Raw genomic sequence first — 15,024 nt, 5'->3', positions numbered from 1 at the left:
AGACTTCAACAATGGCTTACACTATATCCTGAAAATAATACTGGTATTCCAACAGCCGAACATCTTCCACATGGTGCCCACTTGGACTGGAATACTTGGAAAAGCCTCAACAGACTTTGAATGACAGGATGCTGCAAACAAAACCTCATCAAATGGGGCTACCTCACTGGTTGAGACAATTGTGAGTGTGGAACAACCCAGTCCTTCTTTCTTGTCCCTTTCTTTCACCATGCACAAAAAAGGACCTTGTATCCTGCACAGAAAGAGCAGTTGATTGTGCAAGACACTGGAGGAACATCTCATCAATGTTTATTGTATATAAGTTATGTATAGGGGTGCTTAAGGGCCAAAGCTGTATAACTGAGAGGAGACCTCCACATAGCCTTTAAAGGAATGCAGAGAACCGACCAGGGCTTCTGACCTAATGTCCAAACTTCACCTTCTGCACCCTGTTGGGTATCTACTTTGATACTGAACGAACGAGGATGGGCTGGCAATTTGGGATTTAGCCGACCAAATTGTATTCTTATTGGTTAAACCAAAATAAAAAATGATGGTACAACATGACAAAATTTCATGCCGGCTGGGGCGTCGCCCGGCTAAACAAGGCCCCCGTTGTTTTCGCCAGGGAACCAGGGCGAACAGCGAAAAGTCAGCTACTGGAACAAATCTGAAAATAAACCCCAACTCAACATCACCAGAGTTAAAGATCGGTACTATCAACGTAAGAAGCCTGAATGGCAAAGAAATGGAGCTAGCTGAGGAATTAGATAAGTACCAGATCGACATAATAGGAGTGACTGAAACAAAAAAGACCAAAACTGGTGAGATCTTTCTGAGCAATAAATACAAAATGTTATATTCAGGCAATGACAATCAAGGAAAAGAAGGAGTAGCCATAGTATTCAACACAAAATACGAGGCTAATCTTCTTGAATGGCAGTCAGTCTCAAGTAGAGTAATGTGGGCAAATATGAGAATGGGGAACTGGACAATGAGACTTATTTGTGCCTATGGTCCAACAGAAGATTCTACTAAGGTAGAAGTGGAGGAATTTTTTGAGGCTTTAGAAAAAACAACTGACACAATGAAAAGGAAAAGTTGGTCCTTGTTGGGGATCTAAATAACAGAGTAGGAAATGATTGTGAGACATACAAAAATATTTTGCGAAAAATTGGAGAAAAGAGCAAAGCTAATAATAATGGCAAATATCTGTTGGATTTCTGCTCAGGACATGGACTGGTTATTACTAACACCATGTTCCAACATAAAAATGTGCACATATTCACATGGAGAGAAGAGGCTAGGAATAAGAAAAGTCTCATTGACTATGTTATTGTTGATAATGATATTTTCTTCCTGGTGCAGGACACCAGAGTGTACAGAGGATTTGAAATTGGAAGTGATCACTAATTAGTCTTGAGCAGGATAAAATTGAATTTCATATTGAAAAGAATAACATATAAGAAAGTTTTAAAGCGAATAAAAATTGAGCAGCTCTCAGATGTGAACTGTAGACTAAAATACAGAAAGATTATTGAAAAGAAAATGAAAGAGTTTGAGAACAGGAATCAAACCTTGGAGATTCAGTGGCAAACTCTGAAGAAAACATTGATTGATTCTGCCAGAGAGACATGTGGTGAGGTTGTGTGCAAGGATAAAAAAATCAGAACTCCCTGGTGGACACAGGAAGTTAAAGAGGCAGTGAAGGAAAAGAAGAAAGCACATCAAAAATTTCTGGCAAATAAGTCAGCTTGTGCTCTTAGAGAATACAGAGACAAATGTAAGAAAGCTAAACAGTGTATAAAACTAGCTAAACAAAAGTCATGGGAGGACTTTGGCAAGAATATAGAAAATAAATATCAAGAAGGTGGCAAAATATTCTGGAGGTTGTTGAAGAAGCTTAGGAATGGAGGAAAGAGTGCTGTAAAAGGAATTAGAGATGATAAAGGTGACATGAAAACAGGAGAAAAGATATCCTTGAAGTATGGAGTAATTACTTTGAAAAACTGCTAAATGAAACAAGCAGTGATGACAGCACAGTGATAAAAAACACTGACCAGGCATGCAGTCAGGAATACATATCCATACTTGAAGTAGAAAAAGCCATCAAAGGCTTGAAATGTGGAAAGGCAGCAGGAGTAGATGATATTCGACCAGAAATGCTGAAGTATGGTGGTATAAGAGTCTTACAGTGGCTGCACTGCATAGTTCAGAAAGCCTGGACAGAGGGACGAATTCCCGATGATTGGAGTAGAGCTCTCATAGTACCCATATATAAAAAGGGAAATAAAAACTGAATGTGAGAATTACAGAGGTATATCCCTACTGAGTGTTCCTGGCAAGATCTATGCAAGTATACTTGAGAAACGGTTGAGAAGAATTGTGGAAGAAAAGCTTGGTGAAGAACAAGCTGGATTCAGGCCAAATAGAGGCTGTCAGGATCAGATCTTCACTTTACGACAAATAGTCGAGAAAGCATGGGAATATAACAGAGATCTGTATTTAAGTTTTGTCGATTTGGAAAAGGCATATGACAAGGTGCCAAGAGAGAAGCTATTCAATACGCTGCAGTTATATGGTGTCAATGGGGCATTATATCAAGCAATACTTAGTCTTTATTTGAGTTGTAAGTCAGCAGATAGAATTGAAGGAAGTACAGGAAGATGGTTTAATGTTAAATTTGGTGTGAGACAAGGATGTACATTATTCCCTCTGTTATTCATTATCTATATGGATCACATTATGAAGGAATGTGGTATTAAACCTGATATCAAAATTGGAGATGTTAATGTCAGCTCTTTCCTTTATGCGGATGATGTTATACTTCTAAATAAATCCGCTACAAGTCTGCAAGATTCTCTGACTAAACTGAATAGCTGTTGTAATAGATATGGTATGAAGGTCAGCAATAAAAAGACAAAGACAATGAAAATAGGCAGAATCATTGAAAATGTCAACTGTGTTGTGAATGGAGAACCAGTGGAACAAGTAAAACATTTCAGCTACTTAGGCATGATTTTTACTGAAGATGGTAAATTAAATATAGAAATAGACAACAGAATCAACAAAGCTGGTATGATGGGAAGTCAATTGAATAAATTCATATGGAATAAGAAAGAAATTAGTCGGAACACTAAATTAGCTGTATACAAGACAGTGTTCAAACCAATTTTAACTTATGGATCTGAGAGCTGGGTCAGAAGTAAAACACTTGACCAAAGACTAGAGACCGCAGATATGAGAGTCCTGAGAAAGATTAGAGGCGTGAACAGATGGCATCAATGGCAATATCATATTAAAAATGAGGATATTAGGAAAGAACTTGACATTGTCTGCATCCAGGAATGCGTTAGCAGAGCTAATCTCAGGTGATATGGTCACTTAAATAGAATGGGAGAGGAAAGATTAGCAAAACAAGTGTTCTCTGCCAGGTTGGCAGGAAAACGACCCAGAGGAAGACCAAGATATAGGTGGATTGATACGGTACAAAGTGCCTTAGACGATAGAAATACAAGATCTGATAATGTTGGAGTCTTGACAAGTAACAGACTGATTTGGAGGAAAATTGTAGATAGGAAGTTAGTAATGATGTAATTTTTTCATGTAGTACTGTCATATCCTGTACACCCCTTGAGGGTACATGGCAGGAATTTGATGATGATGATGAAGTTATATAGTTTCCTTTTTTTCATATTTAATTATTATTCCTTGTATAATTCACCTATCAAATCTAAGCTGATCTCATTGTAATGTATCCTAATTTGTTGTAAATTATGTTGTACCACTTACTACTGTACCACTTGTGTTTGGATACGAAATAAATAAGAGAGAGAGAGAGAGCAGCAAAGCTATCAGAATTAGGAGAGTGGAAGACATGAAATGAAAGCTATAATGCAAGGTAAGGTAATCTTGAGTTGAAGCAGGTTTGATAACCTTTGACAATAAATGTCTGATTTAATAAAAGCACACAATCTACTCATCTAAGGAAGGCATGCTGCACGACATAATGTAGATATAGCTATGAAGAATAGCAGATTACGTTTTGATACCAGTAAATAATGGTGTAAATATTGTTAAAATTTGTATCGATAACCCTGATAATTCATGAAACGTGAAAGTGCTTTTTATTAGATGAGATATTGGCATTATTTTCACTCTAGGGTACCCCCCCCCCAGTGTTTTTGCTTGTTTGTTTTTTGTAGCTTTTTTTTTGCGAGAGATTTTTTTTTTATATTACCATAGTGACACTAATATTTATTTAGTTATGCAGTGCAGACTATCATCTGTGTTACATGCGAAGATGGGGAGGGAGAAGAAACCAAGTATCCTACTCTGGAGATGAAATGTGACAGTAGCCACGTCATGCCTATAGCATTATGGTGGCATTTCACCAGGCAATGAAAGTCATCTATTATCTAGAGCCTTAGCATTTCCTCCAACGAGGAAGATATGCTTATGAGGAGATAATATCCTATCAGATCCTGTTTATTGAAACAGGTCACCACAGAGTGGGACTGACTTGACTGAGAGAGACTATATACTGCACAACTCATTAATGACTAAGCTAGATATTTTAACATTAGTCAACCCTCACTACTGCAAGCCTATAAGAAACAAAGAAACAGTTTGCTATAATGAATTTCTTTTAAATAATACTGCTACTACAGAACCATGAGTGAGACCTTTTGAAATTTATAGCGAGTAAGTTTTTATAACAAATGAGAGTTAATGTAAAGTCAGCAGACTATTTTGAACATGCCTAGAGATCAAAAGCATAAGCTGACATACATGCATATCAGTATGACATTTATACTGTATTCTTACCTGTATCTGCCATGAACAAGCAACAACCTAGCCACATGACTAAAACGAGTAATGGAAAAATCTGCAGCTAGAGATGCTTGTTTTCCTTCCTTTCCTACGATACCAATTCCTGCATCAGCTGCTTGAATCATACTTACATCATTCCCACCATCTCCTGAGGCAAAGTAGTCAAGTATTAATTTGCAATTTATGTATCAATGCTCATAAAAAACAAGAAAACAAGACATTTATTTACAAATATTAAAAAACAATAATATAAATAAAGTACAAAAGTTTAAAATGTTGAAAATAATTTAATCTCCTAACCTAAAATAATATAATTTAATAAAAGGTTAGGGGATTAAAGTTCTTTTTTAAATTTGTATAATTTTCTGATACTTCAGAAAATGTCAAAAATTTAAAACATCTATGATAAATTCATTCTATGCAAAGTTATATATATATATATTTTTTTATATTAAAGACTTGCTTATATTTTATTTTCAGAGTCTCTCAAGGATAGAAGGTAGAAAAAATAACAGTGAAGAGATCTCACACATAAAAATGAGAAACCCAACCAGGACTTCTGAACCAATATCAAGTTCTCACCTTCCCATGGAGTGCCCATTAATAAGAATTCACCTGGAGATGGCTAAGAAATGAACAGTCTTGCAATTCAGAATTCAGCTGACCAAACTGTATTCTATATTGGCTCCAGTTACTTATTCTTCTCAAGTTGGATGCACACCTCAGTGTATTGCGGGGGGGGGGGGAGCACAGTGAATGCGGAAGAAGGCAATGTGTTCAGTAAACCCATTTTATGTATATATCTTCTTGGCAAGAAAATTTTATAAGCACAGGCTTAAGTTCTTGAGATAAGGAGCCAGAAAATGGGACGCCAAGACTGGACAGGATCAAAATGGTTATGGAAAAGACCAGAGGGAAACTTCCCATAAAACTAACAAGAATACTGATAATGCAGGACCAAACTCTTTGTACATATTTATCTTCTGACAGAGCTGATTTTAGCAGATGCCTCCACTTTACTGATTTGCATAAAATAGGAACATGGAATGTAAGAAGTATGTATCAAATCAAGGAAAACTGGATGTAATAAAGAAAGAAATGAAAACTCAAGATAAGATTTTAGAAATTAGTGAAATTAGATGGGCAGAAATGGATTTGGATAGACTTTGATGCTGAAGACCCTGGAATATATTACTCTGGACATGAAAGTTTTAGAAGAAATGGAGTGACACTCATAGATGAGAGTATAACAATTCCTCTTAATGCCTTGTAAAGAGGCAAAATGACTTTCTTATCTTTACATGTCAAGGTTCGTTTCAGCATAGCAATTATTCTCTGAATTGTATTTACAATTTTTGCTATAATGACCCTTAAACTTCAAGTTCCTGTCTACTAAAACTCCAAGATCCCTAGTTAGACCAGTTTCCTCTAGCATAATCCCACCAATATAATACGACTTTGGATATCTAATCACCAACATGCATGAACTTACAGCCATTTTCACATACAATTCCAGCCCATTCAAATCATTCTGCAATTACTGCATATCAGCAATACTCCTGATTACGTTATCTATTTTTGCATCACCAGCAAGTAGCTGTATGTTGCCTGTCAAGTCCTTCCCAATGTCATTAATGTACAGATTGAATAAGAATGGACCAAGGACTGATCCTTGAAGCACACCACTGGTTACCATGAATCCTGCATATTCACACCCACATATATGAATTTTTGATATCTGTCAGTCAGTCATTCTCTTATGAAATTCCATATTCTCTAATTTATGTAATAACAGTTTTCATGCTGTATTCTACCTTAAAAAAATCCAAAACTAGCATGTATCCAATCAAGGAAATCCTTGATTGGATACATGCTAGTTTTGGATATATCAAGGATTTCCTTGATGTATCCAATCAAGGAAATCCTTGATATAACTCAATGGTAACATTATTATAGAATGTCAAGTTGCTAAAACCCACTTGTTTGTTGCAAAGCAGGGATTCTGTGTCAACCCATTTCTGAATGAGAGCCCTATTCCAAAATCTTCACCACCACTCCTGAGATACTGATTGATCGATAGCTGAATACATGTCTTTGCACCACCCTTGTGCAATAGGATTACCATACATTCTTTCAACTGCTGTGAAATCTTCCCTATTCTGAGACTTAAATTACGTAGGCTGTTCAATAAGTTATAAGACTATATTTATACAGAAAACAGATTACCTTTAATCGTAATCATTTACATGGTCTTTTTCGAAGTAACTACCGTGAGACGTGATGCATTTGTCCCAATGTTGCGTCCACTTCTTAAACACATGTGAAAGCCCGTTTTTTGAGAGTTCTTTCAAAACTGCCTCCGCAGCTTTTATACATGCTTTGTTGCTTTCGAAATGGCAGCCTCTTAGTGGTTTCTCGAGCTGAGGAAATAGCCAGAAATCACATGGTGTGGGATCAGGACTGTATGGATGGTGTGGTAGGATATCTATGTTGTTCTTCTGCAAAACATCCACTACACAACCAGCAATATGTGGTCTTGCATTATCGTGGTGCAATAAGAAGCCATTCTTCAGCAATGGACGCTTCCTTTTGAAATGCTGTACCATTGTCCGTAAAACATCCGCATAGTATGAGCCGTTTACAGTATTCCTGGGTTCTACAGCGTGTTGGTAAACAATGCCTTCATAGTCAAAAAAACATTATGGTCATAACTTTACCAGCCAATTTTATAGTTTTTGCTTTCTTGGGGGTAGGCGAAGGTGGATGCTTCCATTCACTGCTTTGTTGTTTCATTGTCATAGTGATACAACCAAGCTTCATCTGCAGTAATGATGCATTTTAAGAAGTTGTCGCCTTCTTGTTCCAGTCTTTCTTTCCATTCTGTGCACACATCCACTCGATGCTGCATTTGCTCCGGTGTCAAGAGTTTGGGAATCCATCAGGCGCAATCACGTTTCAGTCCCAAATGTTCAGCCATGATTGAGTGAACACTACCCACAGAAATATTCAGGACAACATGCAGCTGGCATACTGTAATTCTGCGATCCTCCTTGATGATAATCGCTGCTATGTTGATCATTGTTTCTGTGATGGACGTTGAAGGTCTTTCCTCACGTTCAAGATCTTCCACATTTTGCCTTCCTTCCTTAAAAGTTTTATGCCAGTGAAAAACACTTGCCCTTGACATTGCTTCATTGTGGAAAGCTTCGCGTATCATGTTAAAAGTGTCCAATGCCGATTTTTGCAAAGGCACACAAAATTTAATCGCAAAACGCTGTTCCAAGGATGCTTCCATTTCGACGACTGGTCGCGGCTCGTAGGCGCACCGAAACAAGCTTGCGTTTAGTCACGTGACACTCTGGCACATCAGCCCGTGTATGCCATCTATCAACATCTTGTGTTAATACAGACAGCAACATTTCTTTATTCCACAGAAATTAATATTGTGATGAGTGGTTTCGCGACAGTAAAATTAGTCTTATTACTTATTGAACAGCCCTCGTATATAGCCTGCTCAAAGGAATCCAGTTGAGCTGAACATCTTTTAGCATTCTTGCTGATATCCCATCGGTTCCTATTGCAGAATTCTTATTCAGTTTGTGCATGACTCTAGTACTTCCTCCTCATACATGAATTTCTGCATACGGTGAAGAGGTAGCAGTGACTTCAATTGCATATCAGAGTTCTTATAAAATTAGTAATTTTTATCTCTTTTATTGTGTTTTTCCCTGAGAAAATTAGTGTTTTATAGTAAATTAGTGTACAATCAGTAAATGTTTTTTTAGTTTACTTAGGATACATTTTAGTGTATTTACTGATTTATAACATTTTGGTAAGTTATTGTAATATTCAATATAGTTTAAAATGAGGCCAAAAATGAACAAGAAACATGATGCTAAGAAGAGCAGCGAAGTCGAGAATAAGAAGGCTTGCCCAGCTAAAAACGATATTGAAGATGAGGAAGATACTGAATATGAATTAAAATCCTAAATAGCAAAATTAAAGCAGATCATTAGAGAGACAATGTGGGAATTACAGAGTCAAGTGGTGTTTGAAAGAACATAGAAAGGAAAAGAGAATTAAGCAGCAGAATGAGAAACAACAAAATATAAATCAGGTAAATTAGTAAGTAATGAAAATTAGTTAAGTAACACTGATTGTAAAGAGAAGGATATTATTTGGCATGATACACTGCATATCAGCAGCGCTCCTGATAGGGCCTTCATAGCTCAGTCAGAATAGACGAAGCACTTTGGTTGGAAAGACCTGGGTTTGATTCCTGTCCATGAAGTGAGGAACCTTTATCTGTTTTTTTCAACTAAAGGTGAGTTAGCCAGTCTCATACTGAAGTAGAGAATTTTTTCACCCAGAAATTCGGGTTTTTTTGTCTCTCTGAACAGTCAAACTGGCCCATAAACACACCCACCCACACAGATCTACAGTCATAAAATACATACTTAATCTCTCACTAGGAGGGATTGACCAGTCCTAAGGGGCGGTGAAGAAAGGTGGGGGGACCCCATTCGAATAAATAAATAAAGATATCCTGATCATCCTATCTACTTTGGTATCTCCAGCAAATAGCTCTACGTATCTACAAACTACAAATTCTCCATCTGCCTTCATAACCAGTATTCCACATTCCTGATATCAGTTTTAACACCGAAATCTGCATTCTCTCACTCTCTCTCTCTTTCTACTATAACAGAATCACAATGGAAACCAGGAGATCAGACTTGCACACAATAGTCCAAGTGAGGTCTTATCAAGGCCTTGTAAAGAGGAAAAATGACATTCTTATCTTTACATGTCAAAGTTAGTTTCAGAATTGCAATTATCTTTTGAGTTGTATTTGCAGTCTTTGCTACATGACCTATGCACTACAACTTCCTATCTACGAACACTCCAAGATCCCTAGCCTGATCATTTTCTTCTAGCATATTCCCACCAATACAACATTAGATATCTAATCATGCCAAAGTGCATTTACTGAAATTGAACCAACATCCATTTTCCCATGCCCACAATTCCAGCCTATTCAAATCTTTCTGCAAGTACTGCATAACAGTCGCATTCCTAATTATCCTACCTATCTTTGCATCATCAGCAAATAGCAGTATGTTGTCTGTCATATCCCTCCCAATGTCATTAATGTACATATTGAATAACAGTGGACCAAGGACTGATCCTTCTGGTACACTACTAATTACCTTAAATCTTGCAGACTCACTTCCTCCATATCAAAAAGTGGTATATCTGTCAGTCAGCCATTCCCCTATCCACGCTAATATTTTATAATTCAAACCCATATTTTCCAAATTATGCAACAGTCTTCCCTGCTGTATTCCGTCAAAAGCCTTAGCAAAATTCAAAAGTACCATGGTGTGTATAGATGGTACTTTTGGATTCCTCTTGTCTAGCTCAATAGTAACATTATTATAGAATGTGAGCAAGTTGCTAAGACATGACCTTCCCTTAGTACCATGCTGTTCATTGCAAAGTAGAGATTCTCTCTCTCTCTCAACCCATTTCTGAATGCAAGCCCTAACAGACTTTTCCAAAATTTGCACCACCACTCCTGAGATACCAATTGGTCGATAGTTGGATACACTGGTCTTTGCATCATCCTTGTGAAATGGGATTAACATGCATTCTTTCCACTCCTGCTAAATCTTTCCTGTTCTGAGACTCAAATTATATAGCCTTGTTTAAGGAACAACCAGATCAGCTGAATACTCTTTTAGCACTTGTGCTGATATCTCATCAGTCTCTATTGTTGAATTGTTATTCAGTATGTGCAAGCTCTAATACCTTCTCCTCATACACCTGAGTTTTTCATCCAGTGAAGAGGTAGCAGTGAACTCAAAGTTGCATACAACAGGTTGATAGGTTTCAGCAAAATGGACACTCATTAGTTGAACAATGTTTTCTGCATCTGTCACCCTCACACCATCTGCATTCAATAAAGTTATTCTGTCATAATCATTCTTTCTTTTACCTGCAGCATATCGACAGAATTCTTGTGGGTTATCCCTTTAGCTTGCCAGTTTCTTTTCATACTCAGACTTAGCTTTCCATCCAGCTGTGACTCTTCTGACCTGCTGCTTAAAATTTTCATAACAGACATCATCCTTATGCACACGGTATTCCTTCCACTTCATCCTTTTCTTACGAATCTCTTGCTTGATAAGGTTACACATATATTTGACTCATATCCTATTTATTCTTTGAACTCTTGGGAAATATTCTCATATTGCATTATTTAAGTGTTTTTTATATGCTTCCAATGCACTATCAATATTCTTCCCATCCAGCAACCCGATCCCATTTCACTGAACTTAATATACTCCTCAGTTGGTCATAATCTCCTGCTTTGTAGTTCAGCAAGTAAACTTTTCTGAATGAAACATTCATAAACTTAGCCACCTCCCATGTGAGTATCGCACGATCATTGTCACCAGCCAGTGGCAGAATACCCTTTGACACTATAATCAAATCTAACACTCTTTGACCTCGAATTCCTTCTGTCACATCCTGTTTGAGGAAGTTGCCTCACAACAGCTCAAGAAATTGTTTCATTTTTCTCATGAAGTTTTACTGCTACTCATTCAATATTTGGATAATTAAAGTTCCCCATTTCTTCATCACTAACAACCGATCCACCAGGTCTGTAACAACACCCCACTATGTGTTTGATCTTGTTAGATTCCAGTTCACACCAGACAGCTTCAAACTTACTGCCACATGAAAAAGCTACTAGCATTACAATCATAGATCTTAACACTAACTGGATTCAAGTCATCCAATATCATTAGCGGCATGTCCACCTCCTTCTATCCTGTCTATCCTTCCTAAAAATACTGTACCCTTTACACTCGAGACCAGTCAGTATATCTGATTCTGACAGCCATGTCTCACTAATGCCTACAATCTGAGGTCCCAATATACTGACCAAAGCAACAAACTCTACTGCTTTGTTTCTGATACTCCTGGCAATCATGCACAAACATAAGTTATCTGCATGCTCTTTTGTATACTCTTGCCTGTGGTCTGCATGACACAATTTGTCAACTTGCAGATCTTTGTTCTTATCTACTTCTTTACTTATGCAGACATCTTTACGTACTTTAATAGGTCTAAACTGGACGAATACAGAATAATTCACTCTTCATAATAATTTCCATAATAATAATAATCATCATTCCCATCATTAACACAGTTACCTTACATTGTTGTTCTTACACACAGATTCTCCCGATTCCTTCCATCAAAATTCAGTTTCCCTGACTTGTGTTAGGACTCATATCAATCATTTTTTGAGACTCCTGATGTGGGCTCGCTGAAGGGTCAAAGCCAAATAACTGGGAAGAGACCTCAATATTGCCTTTCAGGAATGCAGAGAACTGACTGGGGCTTCTGACCTAATGTCCAATCCTCACATTCACGTGATTCACCCTGTTAGTAGGTATCTTCTGGGTACTAAATGAATGAGGATGGGCTTGCAATTTGGGATTTAGCCAACCAAATTGTACTCTCATTTAAACCACATATGATGGTACAATATGATGAGATTTCATGCCAACTGGGGGTGCTGCCCAGTTAATCAAGAGCCACATAGTTTTCATCAGAGCAAACATTGAAAATTCAGCTATTGGAACAAACTCCAACTCAACATGTAAAAGAAGAATAAACCCAGCATCATAAGAAATGAAGATAGAAACCATCAATATAAAGAGTATCAATGGAAAGGAAATCGAACTTGTAGAAGAATTGGAAAAGTACCACATGAATGTAATTAGCATTAACGAGACAAAGAAAACAAAACAGATCTTACTAAATAATAAGTATAGGCTATTATTTTCAAGAAATAATGATCAAGGAAAGAAAAGAGTAGTGATAGTATTCAATACCAAACATGAAGATAAACTTTTTGATTGGAAAGTAGTTTCAAGTAAAGTTATGTGGGCAAACTTCAAAATGGGGACATGGACAATGAAATTTATTTGTGCCTATGGTGAGAAAGTTCTTTCAAGGAAGAAGTGGGGGAATTTTTTGAGTCATTAGAACAAGCAGTTGACATAAAGAAAATGGAAAAAGTGGTCCTTGTTGGAGATCTGAACAGTAGAGTAAGAAGTGAATCCAGGCAAGCATATAGGAACATTTTGGGAAAATTCGGAGAAAAGGGCAAAGTTAATAATAATGGTAAATATTTACTGAAGTAATGCTCAAGACACAGACTAGTCATTACTAACACCATGTTTCAACATAAAGATGTGCACAAGTTCACATGGAGAGAAGACACAAGAAATAAGGAAAGCCTCATTGACTATGTCATTGTTGAAAGTGAGAGGCATTAAATCTCTTCCAAATAATATAGCGGATAAAATTCGTTTAGAAACAGCAATTTTTGAATAAAAGGAAAATATCAGCAATCAAATCATTAAAAGCTAATCAAGATATAATTATAACAAAATCGGACAAAGGTAATGCCAGTCATCCTTGACAGATCAACTTATATTCATCAGATGAATCAACTAGTCTCTGATAACAGCACCTATCAGCTTGTGAACTATAATACGATCAACAAGATAAAGAAAATATCTGTGAAATTACTTAAATCTGTCACTTCTTGGCCGTCAGACTGTTAAAAAACTAATACCAAATTACGCTTCTCCCATAATATATGGTGTTCCCAAGGTACACAAACATAACATTCCGCTTTGGCCGATAGTTGAGGGAATAGACAGCCCTAATTATCACCTAGCAAAGAAATTAGCATTAACACTCAAGGAGTTGGTAGGTCATTCCCCCTCCTATATAAAGAACACACAATGCTTCATAAACAAAATTAAAAACATAACACTCAGCAAAGATGATTTATTAGTCAGTTTTGACGTTTCTGCCCTTTTCACAAATGTCCCAATCAATAACAGAATTCTTCTTCTACAGAACAAATTTCCGCCCGATATTATCTCTCTTTGTCCACATACTACATTCCAGTTACTTCATGTGGCAAAATAAATTTTACCTACAAAAAGAATGTATGGCCATGGGCTCACCACTATCTCTCCCAAATGTTAATTTTTATATGGAAGCTTTTGAGCAACGTGCTCTTGGTTCCTTTACTCTAAAACCTACAGTTTGGCTTAGATATATTGACGATGTTTTCGTTATCTGCCCACACAGTCGCCAAATGTTAAACACATTCCTTAGCCAACTGAACAAACAACATAAGTGCATACAATTTACTATTAAAATTGAAAATCAGAACCCACTCCCGTTCCTGGATATGCTAGTCACACACATCTTCCCTCAGGCAGTCTATCCTTCACTGTTTATAGGAAGCCTACACACACACACACACACACACACCAGCCAATATATACATGCTAACTCATATCACCCCTTCCCAAAAATTTGAAGTCATTAACACCCTCAAAAACAGAGCTATAACAATTTGCTCTAATGAACAAGCTCTTAAACAAGAATTAAAAATTATTAGCAATACATTTATAAATAACAGATATAGCAAAAATACTATTAATAAAATTCTTCATAAAACTTCATCAAAAAAATAATATAGATTACAGTAAAACCATAACACTCCCATACATTAAAGGGTTATCAGAAAAAATTAATAGAATCCTACATCATTATACTCTTAATTTCACTTTTAAACCACCTTTAAAATTAAAAAACATATGCAACACCTCTAAGGATCCTCTTCCCCCATTGGCACACCCTAGAGTTTATTGTATCTATTGCACCTGTAACTTACCTTATATTGGGGAAAGTGGACATACAATCCCTATCCGTAAAAAAGAACACAAACAACACATTAAATATAATAATTTTGGTGAAGCAGGCCTCTCAGATCACACTCTTAACACCCTACATCGAATTGATTGGAAAAGTACTTGTTCTTTACAAAAACTTGCCATGAACGGATGTGAAATTTTGATTAACCACCCTAATCTTAATAATAATGGAGGCTTAAAAATCCCAAGAATTTGGATGGAACACATTCAGCCTACTTAGTTTCCAGCAAATCCTGACTTTAGGACTCTAAGCAATTTTTCATTTTTTATTGACCACTATCCATACCAGTTGCAATTTATGTATACTTATATAAGTAATTTCATTTTCTGTTTATTCATTTATCTATTATTTTCTGTATGAACATGTTAAACT

General features: G+C 36.6%; 1 protein-coding gene across 2 annotated transcripts in view; it reads right to left on the bottom strand.

Moving 5' to 3' along the window:
* Nucleotides 1–15,024, bottom strand: part of LOC150110238 (putative phospholipid-transporting ATPase IIB) — a 359,872-nt gene that overhangs the window by 95,841 nt on the left and 249,007 nt on the right. For both annotated transcript variants that reach the window (XM_090398500.1, XM_090398506.1), the window contains one exon: nucleotides 4,828–4,981. In XM_090398500.1, coding sequence (XP_090254626.1) covers nucleotides 4,828–4,981 — 154 coding nt within the window. The remainder of the gene's footprint in view (nucleotides 1–4,827; nucleotides 4,982–15,024) is intronic.

Source organism: Typopeltis vanoorti, chromosome 1, assembly GCF_054136105.1.
Source record: "Typopeltis vanoorti isolate ZY-2024b chromosome 1, IOZ_Tvanoo_1.0, whole genome shotgun sequence".
NCBI classification, from domain to species: domain Eukaryota; kingdom Metazoa; phylum Arthropoda; class Arachnida; order Uropygi; family Thelyphonidae; genus Typopeltis; species Typopeltis vanoorti.
Note: the sequence above shows the minus strand (reverse complement) of the source record. Positions and strands in the feature narration are given on the sequence as shown.